This window comes from Zeus faber (assembly GCF_960531495.2).
Source record: "Zeus faber genome assembly, chromosome: 22".
NCBI classification, from domain to species: Eukaryota; Metazoa; Chordata; class Actinopteri; order Zeiformes; family Zeidae; genus Zeus; species Zeus faber.
The window spans coordinates 3,343,838-3,366,408 of record NC_137209.1 but is presented as its reverse complement, the minus strand read 5'-3'; the positions used below and the strand labels follow the sequence as shown (position 1 = coordinate 3,366,408).

General features: G+C 43.6%; 1 protein-coding gene across 1 annotated transcript in view; it reads right to left on the bottom strand.

Annotated features, from left to right (window-relative positions):
• Positions 1–810: 810 nt before the first annotated feature.
• LOC307246934 (peroxisomal acyl-coenzyme A oxidase 3-like) overlaps positions 811–22,571 on the bottom strand; it is a 54,152-nt gene continuing 32,391 nt past the window's right edge. Inside the window, exons 13-19 of the mRNA XM_080022982.1 lie at positions 20,055–20,177; positions 17,662–17,775; positions 16,842–16,957; positions 15,105–15,279; positions 10,490–10,557; positions 10,277–10,363; positions 811–965 (exon numbers count right to left, since the gene is read on the bottom strand). Of these exons, the coding sequence (XP_079879108.1) occupies positions 846–965; positions 10,277–10,363; positions 10,490–10,557; positions 15,105–15,279; positions 16,842–16,957; positions 17,662–17,775; positions 20,055–20,177 (803 nt within the window). The 3' untranslated portion in view covers positions 811–845. The remainder of the gene's footprint in view (positions 966–10,276; positions 10,364–10,489; positions 10,558–15,104; positions 15,280–16,841; positions 16,958–17,661; positions 17,776–20,054; positions 20,178–22,571) is intronic.

Below are 22,571 nucleotides of genomic sequence, written 5' to 3'. Positions count from 1 at the left end.
ATTTCTACCAAAGAGCAATCTAATGGGAGATGGCATCGGTTGCCTCCATTACTGCCTCCATTACGGCGCAAACCTCGTGCACCAGTCAGCTCTAAATGGTGCACTACTCGGCTCCTCCTCTTTCTTTACATTTACATTTACATTTACATTTAGCAGACGCTTTTATCCAAAGCGACTTACAATTGTTCAAACAGCGACGGACGCAGCCATCAGGAGCAATTAGGGGTTAAGTGTCTTGCTCAAGGACACTACAGCATGCTAGCAGGAGGAGCCTGGGATCGAACCTGCAACCTTTAGATGACTAGACCACCAGCCCTACCGCCTGAGCTACCATACCTCTGAGGAGCAGCCCCAAGTTCTGTATTTGGAGCCGTGGCTTATGTTGTGTAGAAGCTGCGCCTGTCTATTTAGAATGGTTGAGAACCATTAACATATGCATTTGGGTAAGAACAAATGTGTCACATGAGTCTGCGCACAAACTAAGAACATTTCTATGCACATTCTTGAATGAGGCCCACTGTGATTAAATAACCAAGTATATTCACATGATTTGACTTTAAATATACCTCTTGAATTGATTTTGAAACAATTTTCATATACATTCAACTCAACATACAACCGTGGATTTGCATCAGACTTTGTGTTAACAAAATTTGTAGATGAAAAGACTGTCACAGCATTTGGCACGTGACAGGTAATCCCTGCACAAGCAACAGCGGGGAATTGAATAATTATGTTGATAACATTATAACATTGTGTTGCCTTGACAGAGAGGGACATTCTAGTTTGGTTCCCCGCTGTATGATGTGTTCGTAGACCAACATGGAGAGGTGCTTTTAGAATTCTTAGAGTTTGGCTTGGAGGGATCCAACCTCGGGTTTGTCCCAACAGAACTCCTTCCACCAGGACGGGCGTTCCAACACCTTGTTGCCTTGGAGAATTGTTGCCCAGATGTTACTATACAGCTACACAGGGCGGAAAGGAGGAGAAGACATGATTAGTCGGGTTGAGTTTAGGGAAGATTGCCCTCACAATTTTCTTCTGTATAAACTATCACATTCGTTCGGCTCGGACTGCTTTCATCAAAGTTTATTACCTGGAGAGCAAACAAAACACTTATAGGTGTTAATATGGTTCAGTTCTGGAAGCAGTGACAGCTTAGTTAAGGTGCTGACCGCTGGCAGCAGTGTTTTTGTTGTGTTTTTCTTTTTTTTGTTTGTTACCCTAACCCTTTCTGTTCCATAGGCCGGGGGCGCAGATGGTAGTGGCTGTGGTTAAGCCACAGACGGCGCTGGTGTTTTCCCGCCATGATTGGTTGGACCCAGCTGGGATAGCTTTCTTATGTGTTGTCTTGTCTTACAGTAGAGATGGCGTGGGGCAGGACGCTGCCACGCCTGCAGACCAGACAAAGGAAGCCCAGACTCTGATTATTTTATAATACAATTATTTAAGGCTTTATTTGTTTATGGTTGTGAATAAAACTCTCTCCATGTTGGTGCCCCACTGCCTGAAAGAGTATCCCTCCCTTAACCCGTACCTGTGGGCAGAGACTCCCACAAAATCCTTTTTCACTAGTTTTGATCGGCAGCTGAATGCGTTCATCTGGAATAACAAGCCTGTCCATTTTAAGAGATAAATTCTCCAGCTCCGCAAGTCTGAAGAGGGCCTTGCGCTTCCGAATCTCTGACACCACTTTTGGGCCTGTAACATTAAACTCCTTTATTGGGCCAACTGCAAACTTTCTGACCCCTGCCCGCCCTGGGTTCATACTGAGATATCATCTTATTTTTTTTTATACTCCATCATTTGCTCTCAGCTTCCCATAGTGGCCTACAAAATTTCAAACAACCCAGTTTTCAATCGTACTATTAAGACTTGGCTCTAATTCAGGAAACAGTCTACATAGAGCTTCTATTCATGGGCCGATTTTAAATAATCACCTATTCTCCCTGTCCTGCTCTGACCCCGCCTTCCAGTTGGTCAATGGTCTTTTAACACTTAATGACCTACAGTATATGAGGATGGGGTCTTTTCATCCTTTGCATCCCTGTCAGTTAAATTTAACTTGCCCAATAGCCTCTCTTCCATTTTTTCCAAATAAGGCATTTGTTCAAAAGCAGTTCCCCCATTTCCCCAACCGCCAACTGAATCGAACATTTACTAGTTTCTCACCCTTTATTTTGAGCTGCTGATATCTATTATCTATGGCAAAATCGACTCCATGAATCCCACCCCACCACTGCACCTCTCAAGGACTCCTGGGGGAGCAACTTACTGTAGGTATCAATATGTCAGACGGCCAGTGGAGTGACATTCTCGGTCTTGTGCACTCGTCATCTAAGTGGGCCAGGCATGGCCTACTGCAGTGCAAGGTGCCCCACAGAGCCCACTTTACCAACGCTAAATTGGCAAAAATATATGCAGATAGAAAGAATGCCTCTAATAGATGTCAGCAATCTCCAGCTGACTATACATATGTTTTGGACATGCCCGGGGCTGACTGACTTTTGTTCCATTTTAAAACTATTGAACAGGCCTTCAACACAAATAACACCCTAACCCCCTGACTGCTTTGTTCGACCTCCCCCCAACTCAGAATATGCCCACTACATTACAGCATGTCATGGCCTTCACCACTTTGTTAGCCAGACGTTCCATCCCTCCTAAATGGAAACATGTCCACCCCCACAAACACAAGACAGGTGGATACAGGATGTCTTACAATGCATACAACTGGAAAAGTTATAATTCTCACTGAAAGGATCTCTGAAATCCTTCCACAAGACCTTGAGTCCCCTACTATTCTTTATCAGGGACCTCACTATCTCTTCTGATGCTGATGGTGTTTCAGAGTTGGAGCTCGCCAGAGTGGGAGAGAGGGATCCTCTTTATCTATTGCCTGTTCTACAATATGCATTTTCCATTTCACCTACTTTAATTCAAACTATTATTATTATTATTATAACTATTACTATTCACTTTTCATTTATCAATTTGTTATTCGCAACAGTTAATCGCATTTACTACATATGTTTATTTATTGGGGTGGTTCTTTTTCTTTGCTTTTTCTGTTGCAGACACCTTACCTTGTCTTGGATTTAATGTACTGACTTCTCCATGTCTGTAGACAACTCAATAAAAATAATTTGCTGTGATAAAAAGAGCATTACAGTGGTCCAGTCTACTTGAAATAAATGCATGAATGAGCTTCTCAGCATCCAGTTGAATTGGCAATATTTCTGGAAAAGGTGGAAAAATGCTGTTTTGGTCACCCTGTTTACTGTATGTAGGATTTCAAACTTGAATCAGTCTGAAACGACACCTAGATTTGTTACTTCCATTTTATTCTGATGACCAAAACTTCCTTAACCATTAGAAAGTGCATCTCTTTTGGCTTTGGGACCAACTAAGAGTATTTCAGGACGCACGCGCCCTTGTGGATTAATGGGACTTCTGTCGACAGGCTGAGCAGCTTCAGATATCTGGGAGTCCACATCACAGAGGACTTAACATGGACTGTACACACAGACACTCTGGTGAGAAAGGCGAGGCAGCGTCTTTACCACCTCAGGCAGCTGAGGAAATTCCGGGTCTCGGTGAGGATCCCCAAGTCCTTCTACTCTGGAGCAGTGGAGAACATCCTGACAGGCAACATCACTGCCTGGTTTGGGAACTGTACTGCTCAGGACAGGCAGAGGGGGATGCATTCAGCCCACCGTACCACTGGAACTACCCTCCCCTCCCTGCAGGACTTATACACCAGTAGGTGTATTAGCAGAGACCGCAGGATCATGAAGGATCTTCATCACCCCAACAACGACTGTTCCAACTGCTGTGGTCAGCGCCTCCGCAGTCACACAGCTAGAACAGAGAGACTGAGACAGAGTTTTTTTCCGCAAGCCATTAGAACTGTCAATGCTGACCGCACCAGGGGTCCTAACTGAGCCACACACATAGGCTCAACTACCTACTGTACTATATGTATACTACTATATCAATTTTATTTCTTTTTATTTTTATTGCATTTTATTCTATATATTTTTATTTTATTCTATAAGTATTCAACTTACTGTATTACGTTTTAGGAGTCAGTTAGTCGGCCTATAGAAAGACATTTTTTTATTTTTATTTTTTCCTAGGACATATTGTGTGCTATTACCGGGTGCGTTACATTTCACTGCATATATGTATGAAAGTATTTATATGTATGTGACAAATAAAAATCTTGAATCTTGAATAAAAATCTTGAATCTTGAATCTTCAGTGTGATCTTCATTTTATTAAAAAAAAACGTATTGATCATTCATTCACTCATTGCGGCCAGACAGATAATCACAGAGCATAAGGCATTTATGTAATTTGGCTTGACAGAAATGTATAATTGTGTATCATCAGCATAGCTATGAAAATTAACATTGTGTTCTCTGATGATATTACCTTGCAGTATATATATATATAACAATATAGTGAGAAAAGAAGGGGACCAAGACATCTTCCTTGTGCAACACCAAAATAAATGTCATATTTCTTTGATACAAAGAGCACATTCTCAGAGACCAACCCAGTTTTCTAGACCAGGGGTGGCCAACCAGTCAGAGACTAAGAGCCACTTTTTTTTACTGTGTTACTGCAAAGAGCCACATCATACACATGGGCACACATGAACACACACACACACACACACACACACACACACACACACACACACACACACACACACACACACACACACACACACACACACACACACACACACACACACACACACACACACACACACACACACACACAGACCTCTGCTCAGCCAGATTTATTGTAAATGTCACACACCAACATGATAATGACAGGAATTGACTCCTAGCCCCAGCGACCCGACTAAGGATAATCGTTTGAAGATGGATGGATGGATGGATTACTAAGACCACAGGCCAGTTAGTTACTGTCTCACACACACAAACTCTCAGTTCAAAAAGTACTGTTGTTTATTTATTCATAGAGGGGGGAATTGGACTTCGAGTTTAATGATAAGGGTGTCTTTTTTTCATGTTGGGTCAATTTATTCAATAGTGTCCCTTAAACCCTAACCTTTAAGAATCAGTTTTGGCTCTTGCCTACCATGCACGATCCGATGCTTTGGCCATCCACATATACCTGGGACTAGGTGTTCCGGAGCCCTAGCCACATTTTTGAAAATGTGTGGTTAGGAGGATCGAACCCGCTATCGGATCTCGAGTTCAAAGCCGCTACCATTGAGCCAGGACTCCTAAATGAAAGTACTGCGTTTCCGTGGTATACCTCTCAGTTCAACCAAGTCCACAAACAAAAATATAATAATTAACAATAGCGTTTTTCTCTGACTATGCATGTTGCTTAGTGGGACTTCTGGCATTCCTTGTCTTGAACAATCCTCGTCAAATCTTGTATTCTGTTGTTGCCACTCGAAGCAATTCTTTCACATGGGTGTCAGTCAGAACAAACCGATGCTTTGATTTCACATGTTTTAGGGTAGAAAACACAGACTCGCAGACGTATGTTGACCCAAACATTGAAAGTATCTTAAGCGCAGCCCGTTTGACATTGGGGTATTTTTCCATTGGCACACTTTTCCAGAACTCAATGGTCCCTTCCCTTAAAGCAGCTTTCAGTCGGTCCTCCTCACAAAAATCGATCATCTCCAACTCAGCCGTAGCCTCATCTGTGACGAGCGAGGCTTTCAAACAGTCCGTATCCGCATTAAATGGGTCGACGAGGAACGTAATCTGTGGCCTTTTCAGTTGTAGATCACGGAACCGGTTCACAAAGCTTTCGTGCAGGTTTTCAACCTGTGTTGCATATCTGTCTCTTTTCTTTTTCAGGGCGGCGCTGGTGACTTGCCCGCTGGCTTTTAGCAGAGTGGGAAAATGCGTTAAATCTCCCTTTTGAATATGCGTCTTGAACAGCTTCAGTTTGTTGACAAACGCAAACACACTTTGCATCAGATCAGGGTTAACTTACCCTGCAGGGTCAGGTTCAGTCTGTCCAAGTGACACAGCAAGTCGACCAAAAAGGCCAGATCCATAATCCACTCGAGGTCCGAGAGCTCAGGATAGTCCTTGTCCTTCTCTTCCATGAACAGTTTCACGGCATCCAAAAGCTCAAAGAAGCGAGAGAGTACCTTGCCTTTTGACAGCCACCTCACAGTGCAGTGCAGCGGCAGGTCACCTGGAAGCCCTTGGTCCAGCTCAGCGATAAGATTCCTGAATTGCCTGTGGTTAAGCACATGTGTGCGGATGTAGTTGACGATTTCCATCACGGGCTTCATGACGTTGTCTAAATTCAATGATTTAGACACGAGTTGCTCCCTGCGGATGATGCAGTGGAAATTCCAAAACTCTGGAAATGTTTGGTCAGCTTTGCACAGCCCCACAAGCCCATTCACAGATCCGATCATGGCTGGCGCTCCATCCGTGGCTATTGCAGTTAGTTTCTGTATGGGCAGATTTTGCTTTCGTAAATGCAGCCATCATTGTTTCTTTCACATCTATGCCACGGGTTCTGTCTTTTAATGGCACAATATCAAGGAGTTCTTCTTTGATCACACAATCGTTTGACACAGACCGTACAAATATTGCCAACTGAGGCTTGTCTTGTATGTCACAACTCTCATCCAATGCGACACTAAAATACTCACATGCTTGAAGGTCAGAGTGCAACTGTGATTCAATAGCCGTGTTAATGTCCGATATTCTGCGTTCAACAGTGTGGCGGGACAGTTGGATGTCTGATACACTTCGTTTTAGTTTGTGGTCTTCAGGAGACATGATTTCAACAGCGTCACTGAGGCATTTTTTAACGAAGTCCCCTTCATTGTATGGCTTTTTGGCCTTTGCAATGTTCCAAGCCAGTTGATATGATGCAAGCGTTACGGTCTCTGAGTGCTTTGTACATTTTTGGAAAAACTGTATCTGCTTTTCTGCCTGACTTTTCAAAGTGACCAACTTGTGCTTGCGAAGTTCAGTCCCTTTTGGAAATTCCTGGTCGATGTTAGCATGGAGTGAGCTGAAGTGGCGCTGAAGATTTGAAGTTTTGAAATGCGCTAATGACGCCTGACATATAAGGCAGAATGGCTTGCCATTACGTTCAACAAAAAAATATAAACTCTCCCACTCTGTCAAAAACGTCCTGTGTTCATCTTCATATTTCATATCTTCATATTTTCGTTTTGCTGTGCTTTTTCTCCCTGCCATTATGAGAGCGAACTTGACACATTGTTTACTACTGAAATGATCTCACGGTCCGCTTGCGACCGTAGAAATCAGTGTTGTCATATTGGCCCAATCTGGCAACACTGGCTGCAGCTCGCGTGTCGCTCGCGAGTCGCGACACACACACACACACACACACACACACCCCTCCAGCCTTCACAGTTCTCCATCGGGGATGTCGGATACGCAACGCAATTCACCGGCCGATCCAACTTATATGTTGACTACTAACCATGTCAATAGTGTTGAAAATAAACTTCCAAAGCTTTTAGAATCTTATTTGGTGTTTTATTAGTCCTAATGCCGTGTTAGACGCGTTCCAGTCGCCTGGAATGCGTCTATACGTTGACTTTGTATGGAGGCGCGCCGCCCCGGCGCTTTTGGTGTAAACGCGGCATTAGGACTAATAAAACAGGCGTTAATGGGACATGACTCCTGCTGCTGTCTGCTTTGAGTAAATGAGGAAGTGATCCGCGGTGGAAAACGAGTGATACATCGTAGCGATTTTATAATCATAACAGGGAATGAATGGCTGCGCTTTTTTTTTTTTCTGCGTTTTTGACGCTTGTCATGTGAAAGCCCCTTAAGAGCTGCATGAAACCAGCCAAAGAGCCGCATGAGGCTCGCGAGCCGCGGGTTGGCCAGGCCTGTTCTAGACGATTGATTAGAATGCTGGGGCCAATTGTGTCAAATGCAGTACTCAAATCTAAGTAAATAAGAACTGAGACCTTGTTTGCAGCAGCACTGAATCTAAGATAACTGACTATTTTAGTTAGAGCAGTCTCTGTACTTGATAGTTTAGATTAGATTTAAAACCGGACTAACTTCTCTAGCATACTGTTTTCATTTAAAACGTTGATTGTAGTTGATTAAAAGGTAAAACCGTTTTCATTCTGTTGTTAAAGAATTGTGCAAATTCTTCACATTTGAAGGCAGAAGCCAGGCTAAGAATGTTAGAGGCTGGAGTGGGATTTAATAATCGGTCAGTAGTTGAGAACAGTTTCCGAGGATTGCTGCAATTGTCTGCAATGATCTTTGAAAAGTGGGTTCTTCTCTCGGTACAGACAGCATTGCCATAAGTAGAAATGTGCTCCTTCAAAATGTTACAGTGGATCTCTAGTTTAGTTATTCTCCATGCCTGTTCAGCTACACAATTTCTTAAACTCACGAATAGTGCTATTTATCCATGGTGATATTGCAATAGTGGAATGCTGTCCAATGCGTTACTTAAGTTGCTGTTTAAGCCATCAACAATTTTATTTATCGAACAGTGTACATTATAGGGATTAAAGGAGTTTGTAGGTTCAGAAAATCGGAGGTTCAAATCGTTTTGCTGTGGCATCCTAAGAACCGTTTTTGAATTGTAAATTCTCTTTTGTAACTAGATGTATTAAACAGAGCATCAAAGAACACAGAGTGATGATAAGTAATGTCAGAAATATTACTGATTCTTATCCCTTGTGATACTACGAGGTTAAGTACATTAACCAGTCGATAGGTAGCTTCAGTAACGTGTTGTGGTAATCCTAGGCTATCTAAGAGATTCAGAAATCCCATAGTCTTCGAGTCAGTATTATCACTGATATCAAAATTCATATCGCCAGTGAGGGTTATTTGGTAACTAATAAGAGTAATAGACATAAGCTCAGAAAATTCAGGAAGAAATACTGAGGATTACTTAAGTGGTCTGTATAGAGTTAAAATAAGCACATCTGATTCAGCTTTGAGCACAATGGCAAGATATTAAAAAGATGAAGATTTTCCAAAATCAATCTCAGTAAAACAGAACTGATTGGAGAAGATAGCAGCTACCACCCCCCCTTTGTCCCGTCTTACTGACTGAAAGAACTTTTCGTTTATTATAGTTATGATTTTTTTTAAGAGATAAAATCAGAGATAAATATGTATTTAAAAAAACTCTTATTTGTGAGTGATCTTACATTTAAAAGTGCCATTTTGATATTCATGTCTAACTTTCTATGGATCAAGGGTATTACTTAGATGTTAGATAATTTACTGAAATTGCAACCAGCATTAGGCCCAGGCCTACATTTTTTCTGCACAGTAATAATAGATGGAATGAGAGATAAAGGCAAGGCATCAGTGTGGAGCAGTACAGGTATGACAGTGTCAATAGGGAACATAGGCCTAAATCAGTTAAGAGTGTTTGCTCGAGCCAAGAGCGAGGTACTGAATGCCATGTACGGATCAGGATCATTAAAACCACATTCTACAGGTGATATGAGTTCACAGCTCTGATTAAAATCAATTGGCATTGTACACACCATACATCAATTGTTCAGAGCCTTTTGCTTTGTTTAGACTCCACATGAATGTGTTGGGGGGGGGGGTGTAGAGTTTGAGTGTGAGAGTGTGTCTGTAGTGTCTGTGGTGTATGTTGTGTTAAGTAGTGTAAGCGTGTTGCTTTCCTGGAACAGACAGAGCAAGTCATCTTCCAACTTAGAGACTGATCCCTACCGTAAACAAGGGGTGGAAGAAGGAATGGAGATAGAAGTCTGAAGTACAGACAGATATATGTAGAGAGGATTGGGACACCAGTATAAATAAGTATATAATTCTATAATTCGAATCTCATACACCAGAACTAATTTGGACCAATCCTGTGCACCCAAGGGTGGACTCTTCTCCAAAGAGGGGGATTGGTGCCGGTCATAAATGTACAACAGAAACAGAACAGCTGTGCTCTTGTCATCCCACAGGTCATCCAAATGAGTTATTGTATGCAGCTCTTGATGAATAAAGATTGGCTTTCCAGGTTGAGACTGTCTTGGATGCAATGTCATAGATATACCCTGTGCTATATGTCCAGCCTGCTGACAGAAAAAAAAAAAAGCCTTTCTCCTGCCCCGGACACATCCCAAGGCTCCAAGAACACCCCGAGACAAAGCATTACAGCTGCAGAAGAACCCCTAACCCACAGTGAAGCAAAGAGCACAAAGAGCAACACCCACTCACACCCCAGAGCGCAAACCAGTCCTCCTGGTTTCCGCAAACACTCCTTAGGGCCTTACCTGACCATCGGCCTTGCCAATAGAGGAGTTAAGGATGAAATCGGGGGGTGCAAAAACATCCACCAGTGCAACAGCATCATTCTTCAACTGCAGAGACAGAGGATTGAAAAATACACTGTTGTAGGAGAAGACTGTCAGATTAATTTAGAAAAGAAAATCAGGATAAATTTGCTGTTCTGATTCACACGCACACACACACACACACACACATACCTGAGAGCAAAGAGTGAGAATGGCTGTCTGGACCAACTCTGCATGCTCTCTTCCATAGAAGTATCCACCTGTCCGCCACAATAGCCAAGAATAGAAATGACTTGCTTGCGAGATGTTAAGTTAAGGAGAATAGTACATTTACAGATAAAGTGTGATTTTTCAAACAAGCAAAATTATTATTATCACTAAAATGAATATCATTATTTTATTGGTCACTGGTTTAAAGATTGTCCCATTAAGTATGTATCTATTATCCAATTAAAACAGTGTCAGTGTGACTGACCATCAATATCATCACATGTCTGTGCTTTCTTGTGGATATGGTTGACAAGATTTTTCGCGGCCTAAGTACTGTTTCGAACTGAAATTTGCCCAAATCCAATTTATGCCTCGAACGCCCCGATTTGTTGCTGCTCTGCCCAAAATACGAGGGAGCCATTCATGAATAGACTTGAGTGCTTAGTTATCCCAGCATTCAGTTTTGGGAAACCTTACAAGTTTGTTCCTCCTAGAACAAACGTACAGTATGTGCTTTTGGAAAGGGACACTATTTCTCAAATAAATAATACAATTTTGTCAAAACGAGACACGAGTGCCCTTTGGCGTTTGTGCACGGCAATGAAACCGCATTCAAGTCATAGAATCGTAGCAAATGTTGTATTCTAAAATGTAATTCTATAAAATTATTTTGGCCCCCTTCCTTCCACTGAGGCCACCACACAAGCTCAGGCCATTTCCTGGTGTTTCTTAGTATATCAATCCGTGTTACCTACACCACTCTCTAAATGTTTTGATGCTTTCACGACTCTGCACTTTTCAACATTCCCTCCAATATTGAAACGACAACAGGATTTGTTGTACACCACTTTCCTTGGATTACTTTGGTTCAGCTGAATATTTAATTGATATTAACTTGTCTTCACTCTCCATTAAACAAACCACAGGCTGGGGGCTGCTTTATAGTTCTGCCTGAAATAGCCACCATAAGTACACTGTGGGTGTCTTGTTTTTCTGCCGGTTTATTATCCTTTGTTCACTTATGCCGCGTCTCAAATTGCTGTGATCTGGAATTAGCTAGAACCATGAAACTTGGCCAAATAACTGGAAATGACGTGCAAATACTTCCCAAGAAACATTTCTCACATGTTCTTTTCTCAATATACCAACTGGCCAGATGGTGACACGGTAATTAAGGATCAAAAGCACAATTTTGGAAAGGCCACGCCCCTCACACTGTGACTATGATTGATTTGAAACACAAGGGTCCAGCTCAATGTGCTCTCCAAAAAAGCCTCTTGGACCATTAAAGTCCGTAATGATGGATTTTTTGCCAATTTACATCATGTGAAAAACAGTAACGTCACATCTACATTTTGACTGTATCAACACCAAATTTGGTATACAGCATTGCAGCTCTGAGATACACATTTCTAATAGAAATGTGCAAGATCATCAACCAAAAAAACATTGCGAAAGGTGGGGCTTAGCAGACAATTGGCCATAACTCATTAACCATTTCCCCAATCATCAGAAATCTTGGTAGATATCTTCAGTCCGTGATTGGGAATAGGTTTAGCAAAACATTTTGAGCCTGACCCATAGGGGGCACGACAAATGCCCACCACCAAATTTGGTGCACACGCTCTGAGGTCAAGGATTAACCAAAATCTGAGCTGCCATATTGATTAGTGCATGTGGGCGTACACATCTTTTTTGGTGGAGGGTGGCCAGGTTTTTGGACCGAGCTTTCTCATTTCTAATAGAAATGTGTATCTCAATCCCACTGTGCTGTATACCAAATTTGGTGTTGATATAGTCAAAATCCAAAAATCTTTTTCAGTTTATGTAAATTAGCAAAAAATCCATCATGACAGACTTTTATGGTACAAGAGGCATTTTGGTTTTTGACTGTATCAACACCAAAATTTGGTATACAACATTGTAGGATTGATAGATACAACTATTATAAATGAGCAAGATCGATCGAAAAACATTATCAATCAAAATATATTTGCACAGGGTGCGGCTTAGCAGGAAATAGGCCATAACTCAAGCTGTCTTAAAGCTATCCTGATTGAACTCCCACACTATGTCCTGAACCTACTCACCAAATTTCGTTGAAATCCGATAAAGGGGGGGGGGGCAAACGTCAGAACTTTGAGTGCGTGTAACCCAGGTTAAATAATGGGTCACTCTGCTATAGTTTATAGTTATCCACCTATTAAAAATCACTCCATATCAACTTCCATATGGAAGTTTGAGTGTGCATATGGAAATAGGACATGAGAAGTTTATGAAAACTTTAATGCTCAAGACATCTATGGCTGTTTGACCAAAACAGGTCAGGTTTTATGCTGGAGCAAATAAATGGATGGCGAGGTAAAGGAAGGAACCCTTGTTGATGAAAAGACTCACCCAATTAACTGTAGGCAGGCCTCAAGCCTGGCTCCTCCAGGCTCATTTCCTTCTGCACAATATGTGACCCACCACAGCATTTCCCATCTTGCGCATTTCAAAAATCGCCAGAAGCACCCAAATAAGTTGAAAAAAACATTCTTGAAGGAAAATGTCATTTTTCCAGATTCATGTTTCATTATTATTTTTTTTTAATTCTCAACGTATTTTCAAAACCGAGTTTGATTTATAAATAGTAGAAAAATGTTAAACCGTGGAGTTAAATATTCCCGTTAGACTACAGAGGGAAACGCAGTTCACTTACCGAGTGAACAGCGCTGAACGACGCAGATCGATCGTTTAAAGCGACCGTCAAGGTGAAGATCATCCATATTCCATGTGATGTGAAGTCACAATGTGAAACTGTTTTGATAGAGTTGAGCCTTTAAATATTACGTGTTTTATACACACACGGAGACAACGTTGTGGAGGGGGCGTGTCACTGACGTCACCGTCACTTCCGTCAACAAGACGGAATCTGATATTACTCTGGACATGGAGAACATTTTAAACAGCGGATTTCAACCTGAATGTGACTATGAAACTGAATATTTTCAAGAACCACTAAATTCCACTTTTATAAAACATGAATATTCTTACTGTTAAATAAAAGCTTTTCTCAAAACAAAAATACGTTCAACGTTCCCTCAAAACACAAGCACAAAGCAGTGATTGGCCCATATGTTAAGTAGCCATGTGGCTTTGGCTCCCCTATTTGCATTCTGTGAGCTTGGTGAATGAAGCCAACTCTCGGCGAAACTTTTAAGGTGATTATCCCAGAAACACGGTTTGCCACTGCCTTGTCATTAACAAGTCATAGCTTTAAAAATATTTGCTTGATCTGCACAAGTGACACCTTGTTTGGAAGCTCTCCTCTTTCAAATGATGCAAAAAAGTCAAAAGGTGCCAAATGACCCTAAAGTATGCGGTGGGTCACATATTCACTTTACAGTGAGCTAAGAACTTGTATGGGACTGTGCAATTACTGACATTACTGACAATTACTAAAACCAACTTTTGCACTTTAAAATAATGAATTCAACTTTAATGGGACTGCCACTCTGGAAACAAATGTCTGCGCTGTGATCACTTTTAAGTGACTTACACTATAGTCACGTAAAACACTAAGTGTATTGAACTGAAGAATTGAATGGGATTGTGCAATTATGGTAATGTCGGTATTGATGGATTTATCTAACCGAAATCACTGATTGAGAGGAATTTAAATATATCAATTGATGGACTGATTGAGTATTGGGTGCTGTGATATTTTACAAGTGTACCTTCAAGAGAATTGTTATAACTGATAGAAGCTGAACATACAATATACCTTAGCTTGTAATACCACAACCTTCCTGTTTTGAGAAGCCTTATTCCTTATATTTTCTTTGTTAGTTTTTTTTCCCCTTGATTTATTTGAATTGTTTTTTGTTTTGTCCCTGAATATGCAATACAACCGTTAAACACCGTTATGTGTGCTTCATTTATTTTCAACTAGCTCCATAGTCTAACCTGCACTAGTCCCAACTCCAAACCCGCCAGTTGCTGCTCACCGCTTTAATTTTGGCCGATTGAGCTGCTTCCTTCTGTTGGGCGCAAACAGGTTTGAACCTGTGAATTGCTGCTTGCGGCTATATTTCTAATTATATTTAGTTATAATTTGTGGTGTGAAATATCTGCACACATCGGATGTGACAGCATGTTCCGTTTTTATTACGTCTGTGCTAAAATAGGCTCGACACTGCCCTCTCGCATTTCAGTGGGCTACGTGCGTAATCACCAACGCAGAACCATAAACCAAGCACCGGCATAGACACCAACGCCATACCATCAGCAGCTATTCAACGCAGAACTATAAAGCAGCCTTTAGTTGTTGGTTGTCTGTTAGACATTTCGCCACATGATCTCTGCTTGGTTACTCTTCCGCAGAACCCTCACCTCCCTTCCCACCCCAGGGCCAGGGGCCTGGGGCTAACAGGGGGCATAGAAGACACAATTTTTTGGTTTCTGTAAATTGTGGCACTTCCTCATGCCAACCTATTGTTGTTTGCCCCACTGGACTAAATTTAAACACTGAAACTGAAGCAGATAGTTGGCATGGTTTCGGCAAGGTTGATGTAGTGTGATGTGATCTCATGTCATGTCAGGTGATAGAACTTACCCTGATAGAGTGTTGTCATGTGGTTGCTGAGGGTCCAGAGTCCATAGAGGGCGCAGAGCTTCTTCAGGACTGCTCTGAGTCCAACTGGTACCCCTGGACTGTGGGTGAAGTCATGGAAGTGTTGGAGGACAGTGTGCTCGATGTAGGCAATGGACAAGGAACGGCAGTTATACACCTGAGCGAGAGAGAGAGAGAGAGAGAGAGAGAGAGAGAGAGAGATTGCTTGTTTCAGGTACTGTCACAAAATCTCTATTGGATTGAAGCCAGGACACTTGGCAACTCCTTTGATTTTGTTTCTTTCAGCCATTCAGATGTGGACTAGCTTTTGTGTTCAAACTAATAACTAGGATAACTTTCGTAACTATCTCATTAAACAAATGAAATAATAATTGGAATCTGTTTACTCAAGTTCCCTTTGTAATAAAGGTATATTCGAGGTAAGCGGGAAGTGGGGAAATACTTTTTTACTGCACTATGCGATAGTATCAAGTTCTCAGAAAAGTGAGTGCACTTTGCTGTCAGTAGGAATGTCCTGGTAAGTGAGTCATACGTCCCAATTTAAGATTTTACGATTATTAAGGGTTCGGGTTAGGGTAGTCTCACAAATCAATTCGTGTAAATGGGGCATTTCACTTTCTTTCGTTTCCTATATGTTTCGACCAATCATGGTGCTGGGGTCGGGGCTCTGTTAGCATGCTTTACGTGGAATGTGTTCCTACTGGAAACAACCTAACCAGCGAAACCATAACAATAACATGCTCATCGAAATGTGACACGACTTTCCGTCAATTGCCAGGGACTTAAAACACTTTTAGAATAGGGCCGCTGGGATCCAAGATTTACTCCTTGTCTAATACCGAACACAAACTCAGTCAACACTGATAAATCAACCTTTTCCTGTAGCCATTGGGAAGACAAGTTAAAACACCCTGTCCAGACACCAATTTTCTTTGACAAAAGTTTCTGTAAAAGGTGAACACCGTGTTGATTAGCCACTGCAGAAATACAATGCAGATGAGAAATACAATTCTCATCTGTAAGCTCCAGCTTGTCACTCGCAAAGGAGTTTCTTTTCGGTACTATAGCCCCACAGGGCGGGAAACCTTTCCACTGCAAACTTGCAAGGGCTTCCTTCCAGAAGGATCTGAGATGAGGGGTAGGGAAGGTTTAGATCGGGTGCTTGATGTAAGGTGAAGGTGGATCTTCTTTTGATGCCATTGGATGAACTGTATCTCTGAAAACAATGCCCTATCCCCACAAAACTGAAATGCAAAAGCAGGTAACTGTGAATTGCTTCAGGGTGAGCTGAACAGTGTTTTTAACTTTGGGGGCAGATCAAAACTTAGCTAAGATTGGCTGCTTAGAATTCTTTTTTTTTACCCAGACTTAGGCTTACAGATGCTGAGGCACAACGGTTGTCTTAAGACTGCACATACAACCATATTGTTGGTGTTAAGCCACTGCCATTTGGCCTCACACGTCAGCCAGTTACACTAACAACAGTTAGAATGCGAGAGAAGTTTTCAAAAGGGCACACACAACATATTCATGTTCATTCACATTCATAACATTTTCATACACAAGGTTGATAACCATAGAGAGACATGTTAGCTTCTGAAATTGTTATGGTTTCGATAACAATGTTTTTTCCAGTGTGATCAATAGTCAAAAAGTAATCTTAACATCCCCATCTACGAGTCTGTGTCATTTCTGAGTCTGCGTTTGTATTTGATTTACCTGGCTTTCATTGTGTACTTCAAAGTCGTCCTTTCCAGAAGCCTTCATCTTGGCCAATGTCTTCCGGCTCTTATCCAGGAGGAAGCACACCAGCCACTTAAAGGCCGCCAATGGCACTAACAGAGAAAAAGACGTAGATGAAAATTTGGTTGGGACAGAATAGAAAGATGCTAACAGGCACATGGCTGGCTGTTGCCCCTCTATGGAAAACTGCTAGTAATGTCTTCTGAAGTGGGTACAGCAAAGAGGAGGCAAAATGAAGGTTCAGAGGGGAAAAAAAGTCAGTTTATTTCTCTTTCAGGTATTCCAACTATCAAAATGAAGCAAACTCAAAATTGAAGGACTTCACCTTTAGTAGAGATTAGTAATAATAAAACTAAAGGGTGGGTGTCTCTTTCTCCAACAAAAACTCAAAACAGTTCTCCCTTTCCCTGCTCTTGGAGTCCAGTATAGGGAATAAATGTTGTTTTGTAGTTGCACAACTAGCAGGAGGAGAATGTGCCATCCCTCTATGGACCTTCTTGTGACATCGCAACATACTGTTAATGGAGTTATATATACTGTACACACACACACACACACACACACACACACACACACACACACACACACACACACACACACACACACACACACACACACACACACACACATACCTACATACATACATATACAGTATATACACATACAATCAGGGAATCAGTTCTGGGGGAGGGTTCAAAAAGGTTGTATACACTGAGTTGTTATTAGGCAGATAAGCCAAAACAAAAAAAAAACCACTACATCGTTGTGTATGTGGAATATTTGCAGTGCGCCTTACCAGCCGAGTCCTGAAACTCATCGATGGTGACCGCCGTGAGTCTGTTCTTCATGATCCTGTCGTAATCGTCCAAGAAATTCACAGATTGCATCGGAGACCTGATGGGAACTCCATCTACAACCGGAGATGCACAATTTCTTATGGAGACCCCACTGAGGTGGATGCATTACATCCATAGATACATCCAAAAAACATCTGGATCAGTGTTAATTACAAGAATAATGAAAGCATAAAATGTTTTCTTTCCCAAATACATTGAATGTATTTGCGTGTTGTCTGTTAAACACCACTGGGCGCAGTGACTATCAGCTGTGCGCCACCTGTGAAACTCAACGCATTGTTCTATTTCAGATAGGCTCTGCCCTCTAGCTTTGTCCTTCTTTGCTTCTGCAGCACATGTGCTCGCCCTGCCATTTTATTTTTATTTTTTTCCCCCAGCAGGTCACAGCCTACCAGTTGTGACCTGCTGCTATAAATATAGCAGCAGGTATATAAAGGGCCCTGTGCCAGCAGTTATCCTCCCCATTTTCCTCAGTGACCATTCGCTAAATAACGAAGCTAAGAAGTACCCGAAGATTAGCTTTCAACCATGAGCGGCCCTTTTCATGGCCAGGCTCCTTTGGGTGGAGGGATAGTTGTCCAGCATACATGTCACCAGAAGACCAGCACATCCGCTGCTGCGAGTGCCTGGGCTCCCTCCACGCCAAACAGGGAGCCGGAGATCCAGCGGTCTACACATCGTGCGCAGCCTTGCCGCAGGGTCAACGAGACCACCGTCTCACTCACTTGTACTTCAATGACAGCGTTCCACAGGAGGAGGCTCTTGCCTTGTACTGAGCAGGGGATGAGGAGCCGGAGCAGGATCTGCTCCGCCCTTCTGTTCATCCTCCACGAGGTGAAACCCCCACCGGCTCATCCATCATAACCCAGATGGAGTACACCATGGATGAGTATGAGAAGGTGGGTTCACCCAGAGCCTCTGTAATCTCCCTGGCGTTGGAGGTCAGTGTGGCCCCGCTTTAACTGCTCCGCGACAACTCCACAGGCTCATTCGCTCATCAGCAGTGAGGAAGAGCATCCCCTTCAAGCCACCGGGGGTCTTCACAGCAGTCACTGATTCTGCTGTGCGGCTTACTGCTTGCCTTGTGACATTACCGCCTCTTCCTTTACAGAAAAAGGAAGTGGCGATGTGATAAATAGAGGTACTTGGGCCAGTTTTCCAAGTTGGCTGCCCCGCTAGACCCAAACGGGGCTACCCACTCCTGCGACATCAACAGCCCCCCGCGCGTTTCTATGCTGATTCCCACGGGGAGGGCTTCTAGCGCTTGAGATCCTGACGGTATAGACAGATGAGAAACTCAGGAAGTTGGAAAACTATGCAGGTCTCGCAAACAGAATCTCTGCTGATAAGCATGCCCTCCCACCCTTCCGTCTGAGTGAGATAAGGAACCGTGTGATGGACTATCAACGCTGTTCTCCCACGCTTTTAGGCAGGACAGGCACATTACCTGTCTGCGGCCGTGAGGGCTAAGCAGAGTTACGAGGACTTTATGGGAAACGCTGGCAGCATCCACCCTCTCCCTATACTACCCGAGTGGTGTCTCAGGTGCTCAAACCGCTATGGCTAGACAGAACACTGAGACGGGGTTACGCACTGCTGTTCACGATGACCTCCATCCTTTTCAATGGATCAGACAGATGGTGTTGTCAAATACCATGGCAGCGTCTGCCTTATCAGTGGAGATTGCAGCACCAGTAAGAAAGGGGGCAATATCAGTTGTTCCGCCAGTAAACAGTCAGACCGGCATTTATTTCCAATACTTCTTGGTTCCCAAAAAGACCTGGATTTACGAGCTCTCAACAAACTGATTGTGAAGAGACTGTTCCGCATGCCGACAACAGTGTCTGCTGCGTAACATCATGCCAGGGGATTGGTTTACTTCAGTCGATCTCAAGGATGCATATTTTCAAATACCCATCCTACCAGCACACAAGTGGTTTCTTTGCTTTGCCATTATGGGAATAACCTACGAGTACCAGCTGATACCATTCAGTTATTCCCTAGCCCCATGCACCTTTTCGAAGTGGGTGGATACGGCACTGAATGGACTTCGAAGGAGAGGTATGATAATATTGTTCTATCTAGAAGATATTCTTGTGCTGTCTCTCACTCCATGAGAGCCACACTATCAACCCCTCGTCAAAACGCTATAGTGGTAACGGTTGAACACTGCCGCCCTCTGCAGGTAGTGATCATTATTCGTCTATTAGGGTTCATGTCAGCAGCACACACATCCAGAGATGGTTAATTTGCTGCAATAGCTATATTGCACCAGACAGCCTAGAAAAGCATTAAATAGTTCAGAAAAAAACAAAAGGGATTTGGGACCCACCGTGCTCCTTGGCCTGAAAAAGAGACAGTAGGTATTTGCTGGTCTGCTGCAGTAGCACATTGTTGTCCCCCTCATACGTACAGTTGGGGTCATTATCATCTCGGAGGTCGCCCAAGCGGTTCACTGAAAAAGGAGATAAAACCAGAAAATCAACCCACGTAAGCAATGACAGCGAGTGAGTCTCCACGCCATCTGGATTGTTGAAGTAGTGTGTGGCAAAAACAAGACTGCAACCGGTTTCATGAGTCTAAATGTACAAAATACATCCAAAATGGACACAGCGGCAAAGGTTCTATGTCAGGAAGTTCTGCCCCTTTGGGGCTATGCTCCGATTGGTTTACATTCAACCTCGCATAGCAAACTATTGAAATTCATCACGGTCACTCACTTCAGCCCATGAGCAGCACAGCCTATACCAACCCTAGAAGTGCCCCCCTTTGTCCTCTTTTCCAATTCAGCAGCGACTGATACATGAGTACTCTCCTTCTAAATACAGTTCAAGTTCAAGATAACGTCACCGAGTAGATTTTTAGTCAGCGTCTTGAAGGTTTCTCTTCTACCGAGTAGAACCACCTGCTTATGCATGGGGCTGACAGTAGTGGGCGACGCCCACGACAAATGCCTCATCTGTCTGGGAGCCGAGCATGCTGCCTCCGGCATGACGTCTTCTGTTCCGTCTTGGCTGTCGAGCTGGTCTGTCGGAGTGAATTCTTCATGGATCTCGTGCCGACGTGCTAGGCCACTGTAGAGATGATGGCGTCACCGTCACCACCCCACGCCACCGAGGGGAAGGACGTCCCCACCTCTCTTCGGGCATTGGCTGCAAGCAGTTCAACGAGGACCAGGCCTCTGTCGCACCAGCACGTGATGGAGGTGCACCCAGGTTCTCACCCAGATGCAAGCCATTCTGGCTGTTTCCTCCTCTCGGACTGACAGGGAGTGTGTGTTAAAAAAACACTGTTATTTGTTTCCAATCCAGTTGTTTAGGAGTATTCTTCAAATGATGGTCAGGTCTCTTCCCTCTCTGCTTTTCCTCAGCGCACTGACACGAGGGGCTCTGGCACAGATTGTGTGCGGTAGCCCTAGAGTTGTCCGTCCGTGACGCCGGGGAGTAACTGAGTAACTGACACCTCTCGCCAACAGCGCCTGGGGCACACAACAAAGCGAGTGACTCCAGACTCTCTCCCACACACACGGTGAGCTCTGAGTCCTCTGATCCATGCCCTTAAAAGCATGCATTAAGGCAAGTCGCTTCACACCCCCACCCGCCTCCATGGAGGAAGCATGGAGCCTTTCCTTCATGAAATAAATAAATATTGGGCCTCTAGGCCAACGAGAAAAAAATAAAATAAAATTAACACCAAAAATGACGCCAAATATCGATTTATTAACCGGTACCAGCTGAGCTTGACAGCAAGTTAACACACATACCCACAACTTTTGACGTCATGTGAGTGCCACCGCTATCAGTGACTTGAAATTACTATTATCTTTAAATTTAAGAATTTTCTAAATAATGACAAATCTTCACTTTGGGTAGGTGAAAACAGACTTCAGGAACAGGCTGCAAGGAGAGCACTTGGGGGCCTGCATGAAGATTTTAATAAATGGGCCTCCTCCTTATTTTTGTGCAATAAATGAAACTTATTAAGTCATTATCTCCTTGTGATCCCTTGGCAGACCGCCTGCTGCGCCATCTGACTGAAGCTGACCGCGTCAATATGCCATCCTGCATGCCTCGTCTGTTTAGGGTTTTTTCGGTGCGTACCTCCAGGCCTGAAAAAACCCCCAGGGGAAACACTGTCTATCATCCTTCACTTCGCTTGCACAAGGAGGTGAATGTAACTGAAGGCTGCTTGCACACAGTACCTCACCGGGTGCGCGTGCCGTGCCCTCGTGGGACTCCCACAGCTGCATGAGGGCAGCGCCCCTCACGGGACACACTGCCCCTCAGTTGGCAGAACACAACAAGCACCTGAACCCCCGGTCCACCGACGAGACCAGGGTCCGGGTGCATGGCTATGCGTGCCATGTCTATGGCTGCATCGCACTCCACGGAGATGCACACGTTCCTGGGAGCACACAATAATCCCTTTTATGACGGGGCCCCCTTGGGTTGTGTCCCTGCAGTCAGGCTTCGACCAGCGGCGGAGTGCTTTGCCAATATGCCCCGGCTGTGTTCTGCAGAGGACACTGCGAGGGGGTTACGTGCTGCAATTTCGTCCAACCCCGACGTTGTGTGGACAATGATGATGTCACCGGAGAAGGCTGCAGCTCTGAGCGCAGAGATAGCAGTTCCACTCAGCAAGGGAGCCGTGAGAGTGGTGCCCACGGAGCTTCGGAACAGGGGGTTCTATTCAAACTACTTCCACCTCCTACGCACACTGAATTGCCACATAACAACTCATCCATTTTGCATGCTCACCGTGAAAGTGCTGCTGCAGGCGATCCAAGGGGGTAATTACTCTTCAAGCATCGACGTGAACGACCCCTTCTTCCACATCTCGACAGCGCCGA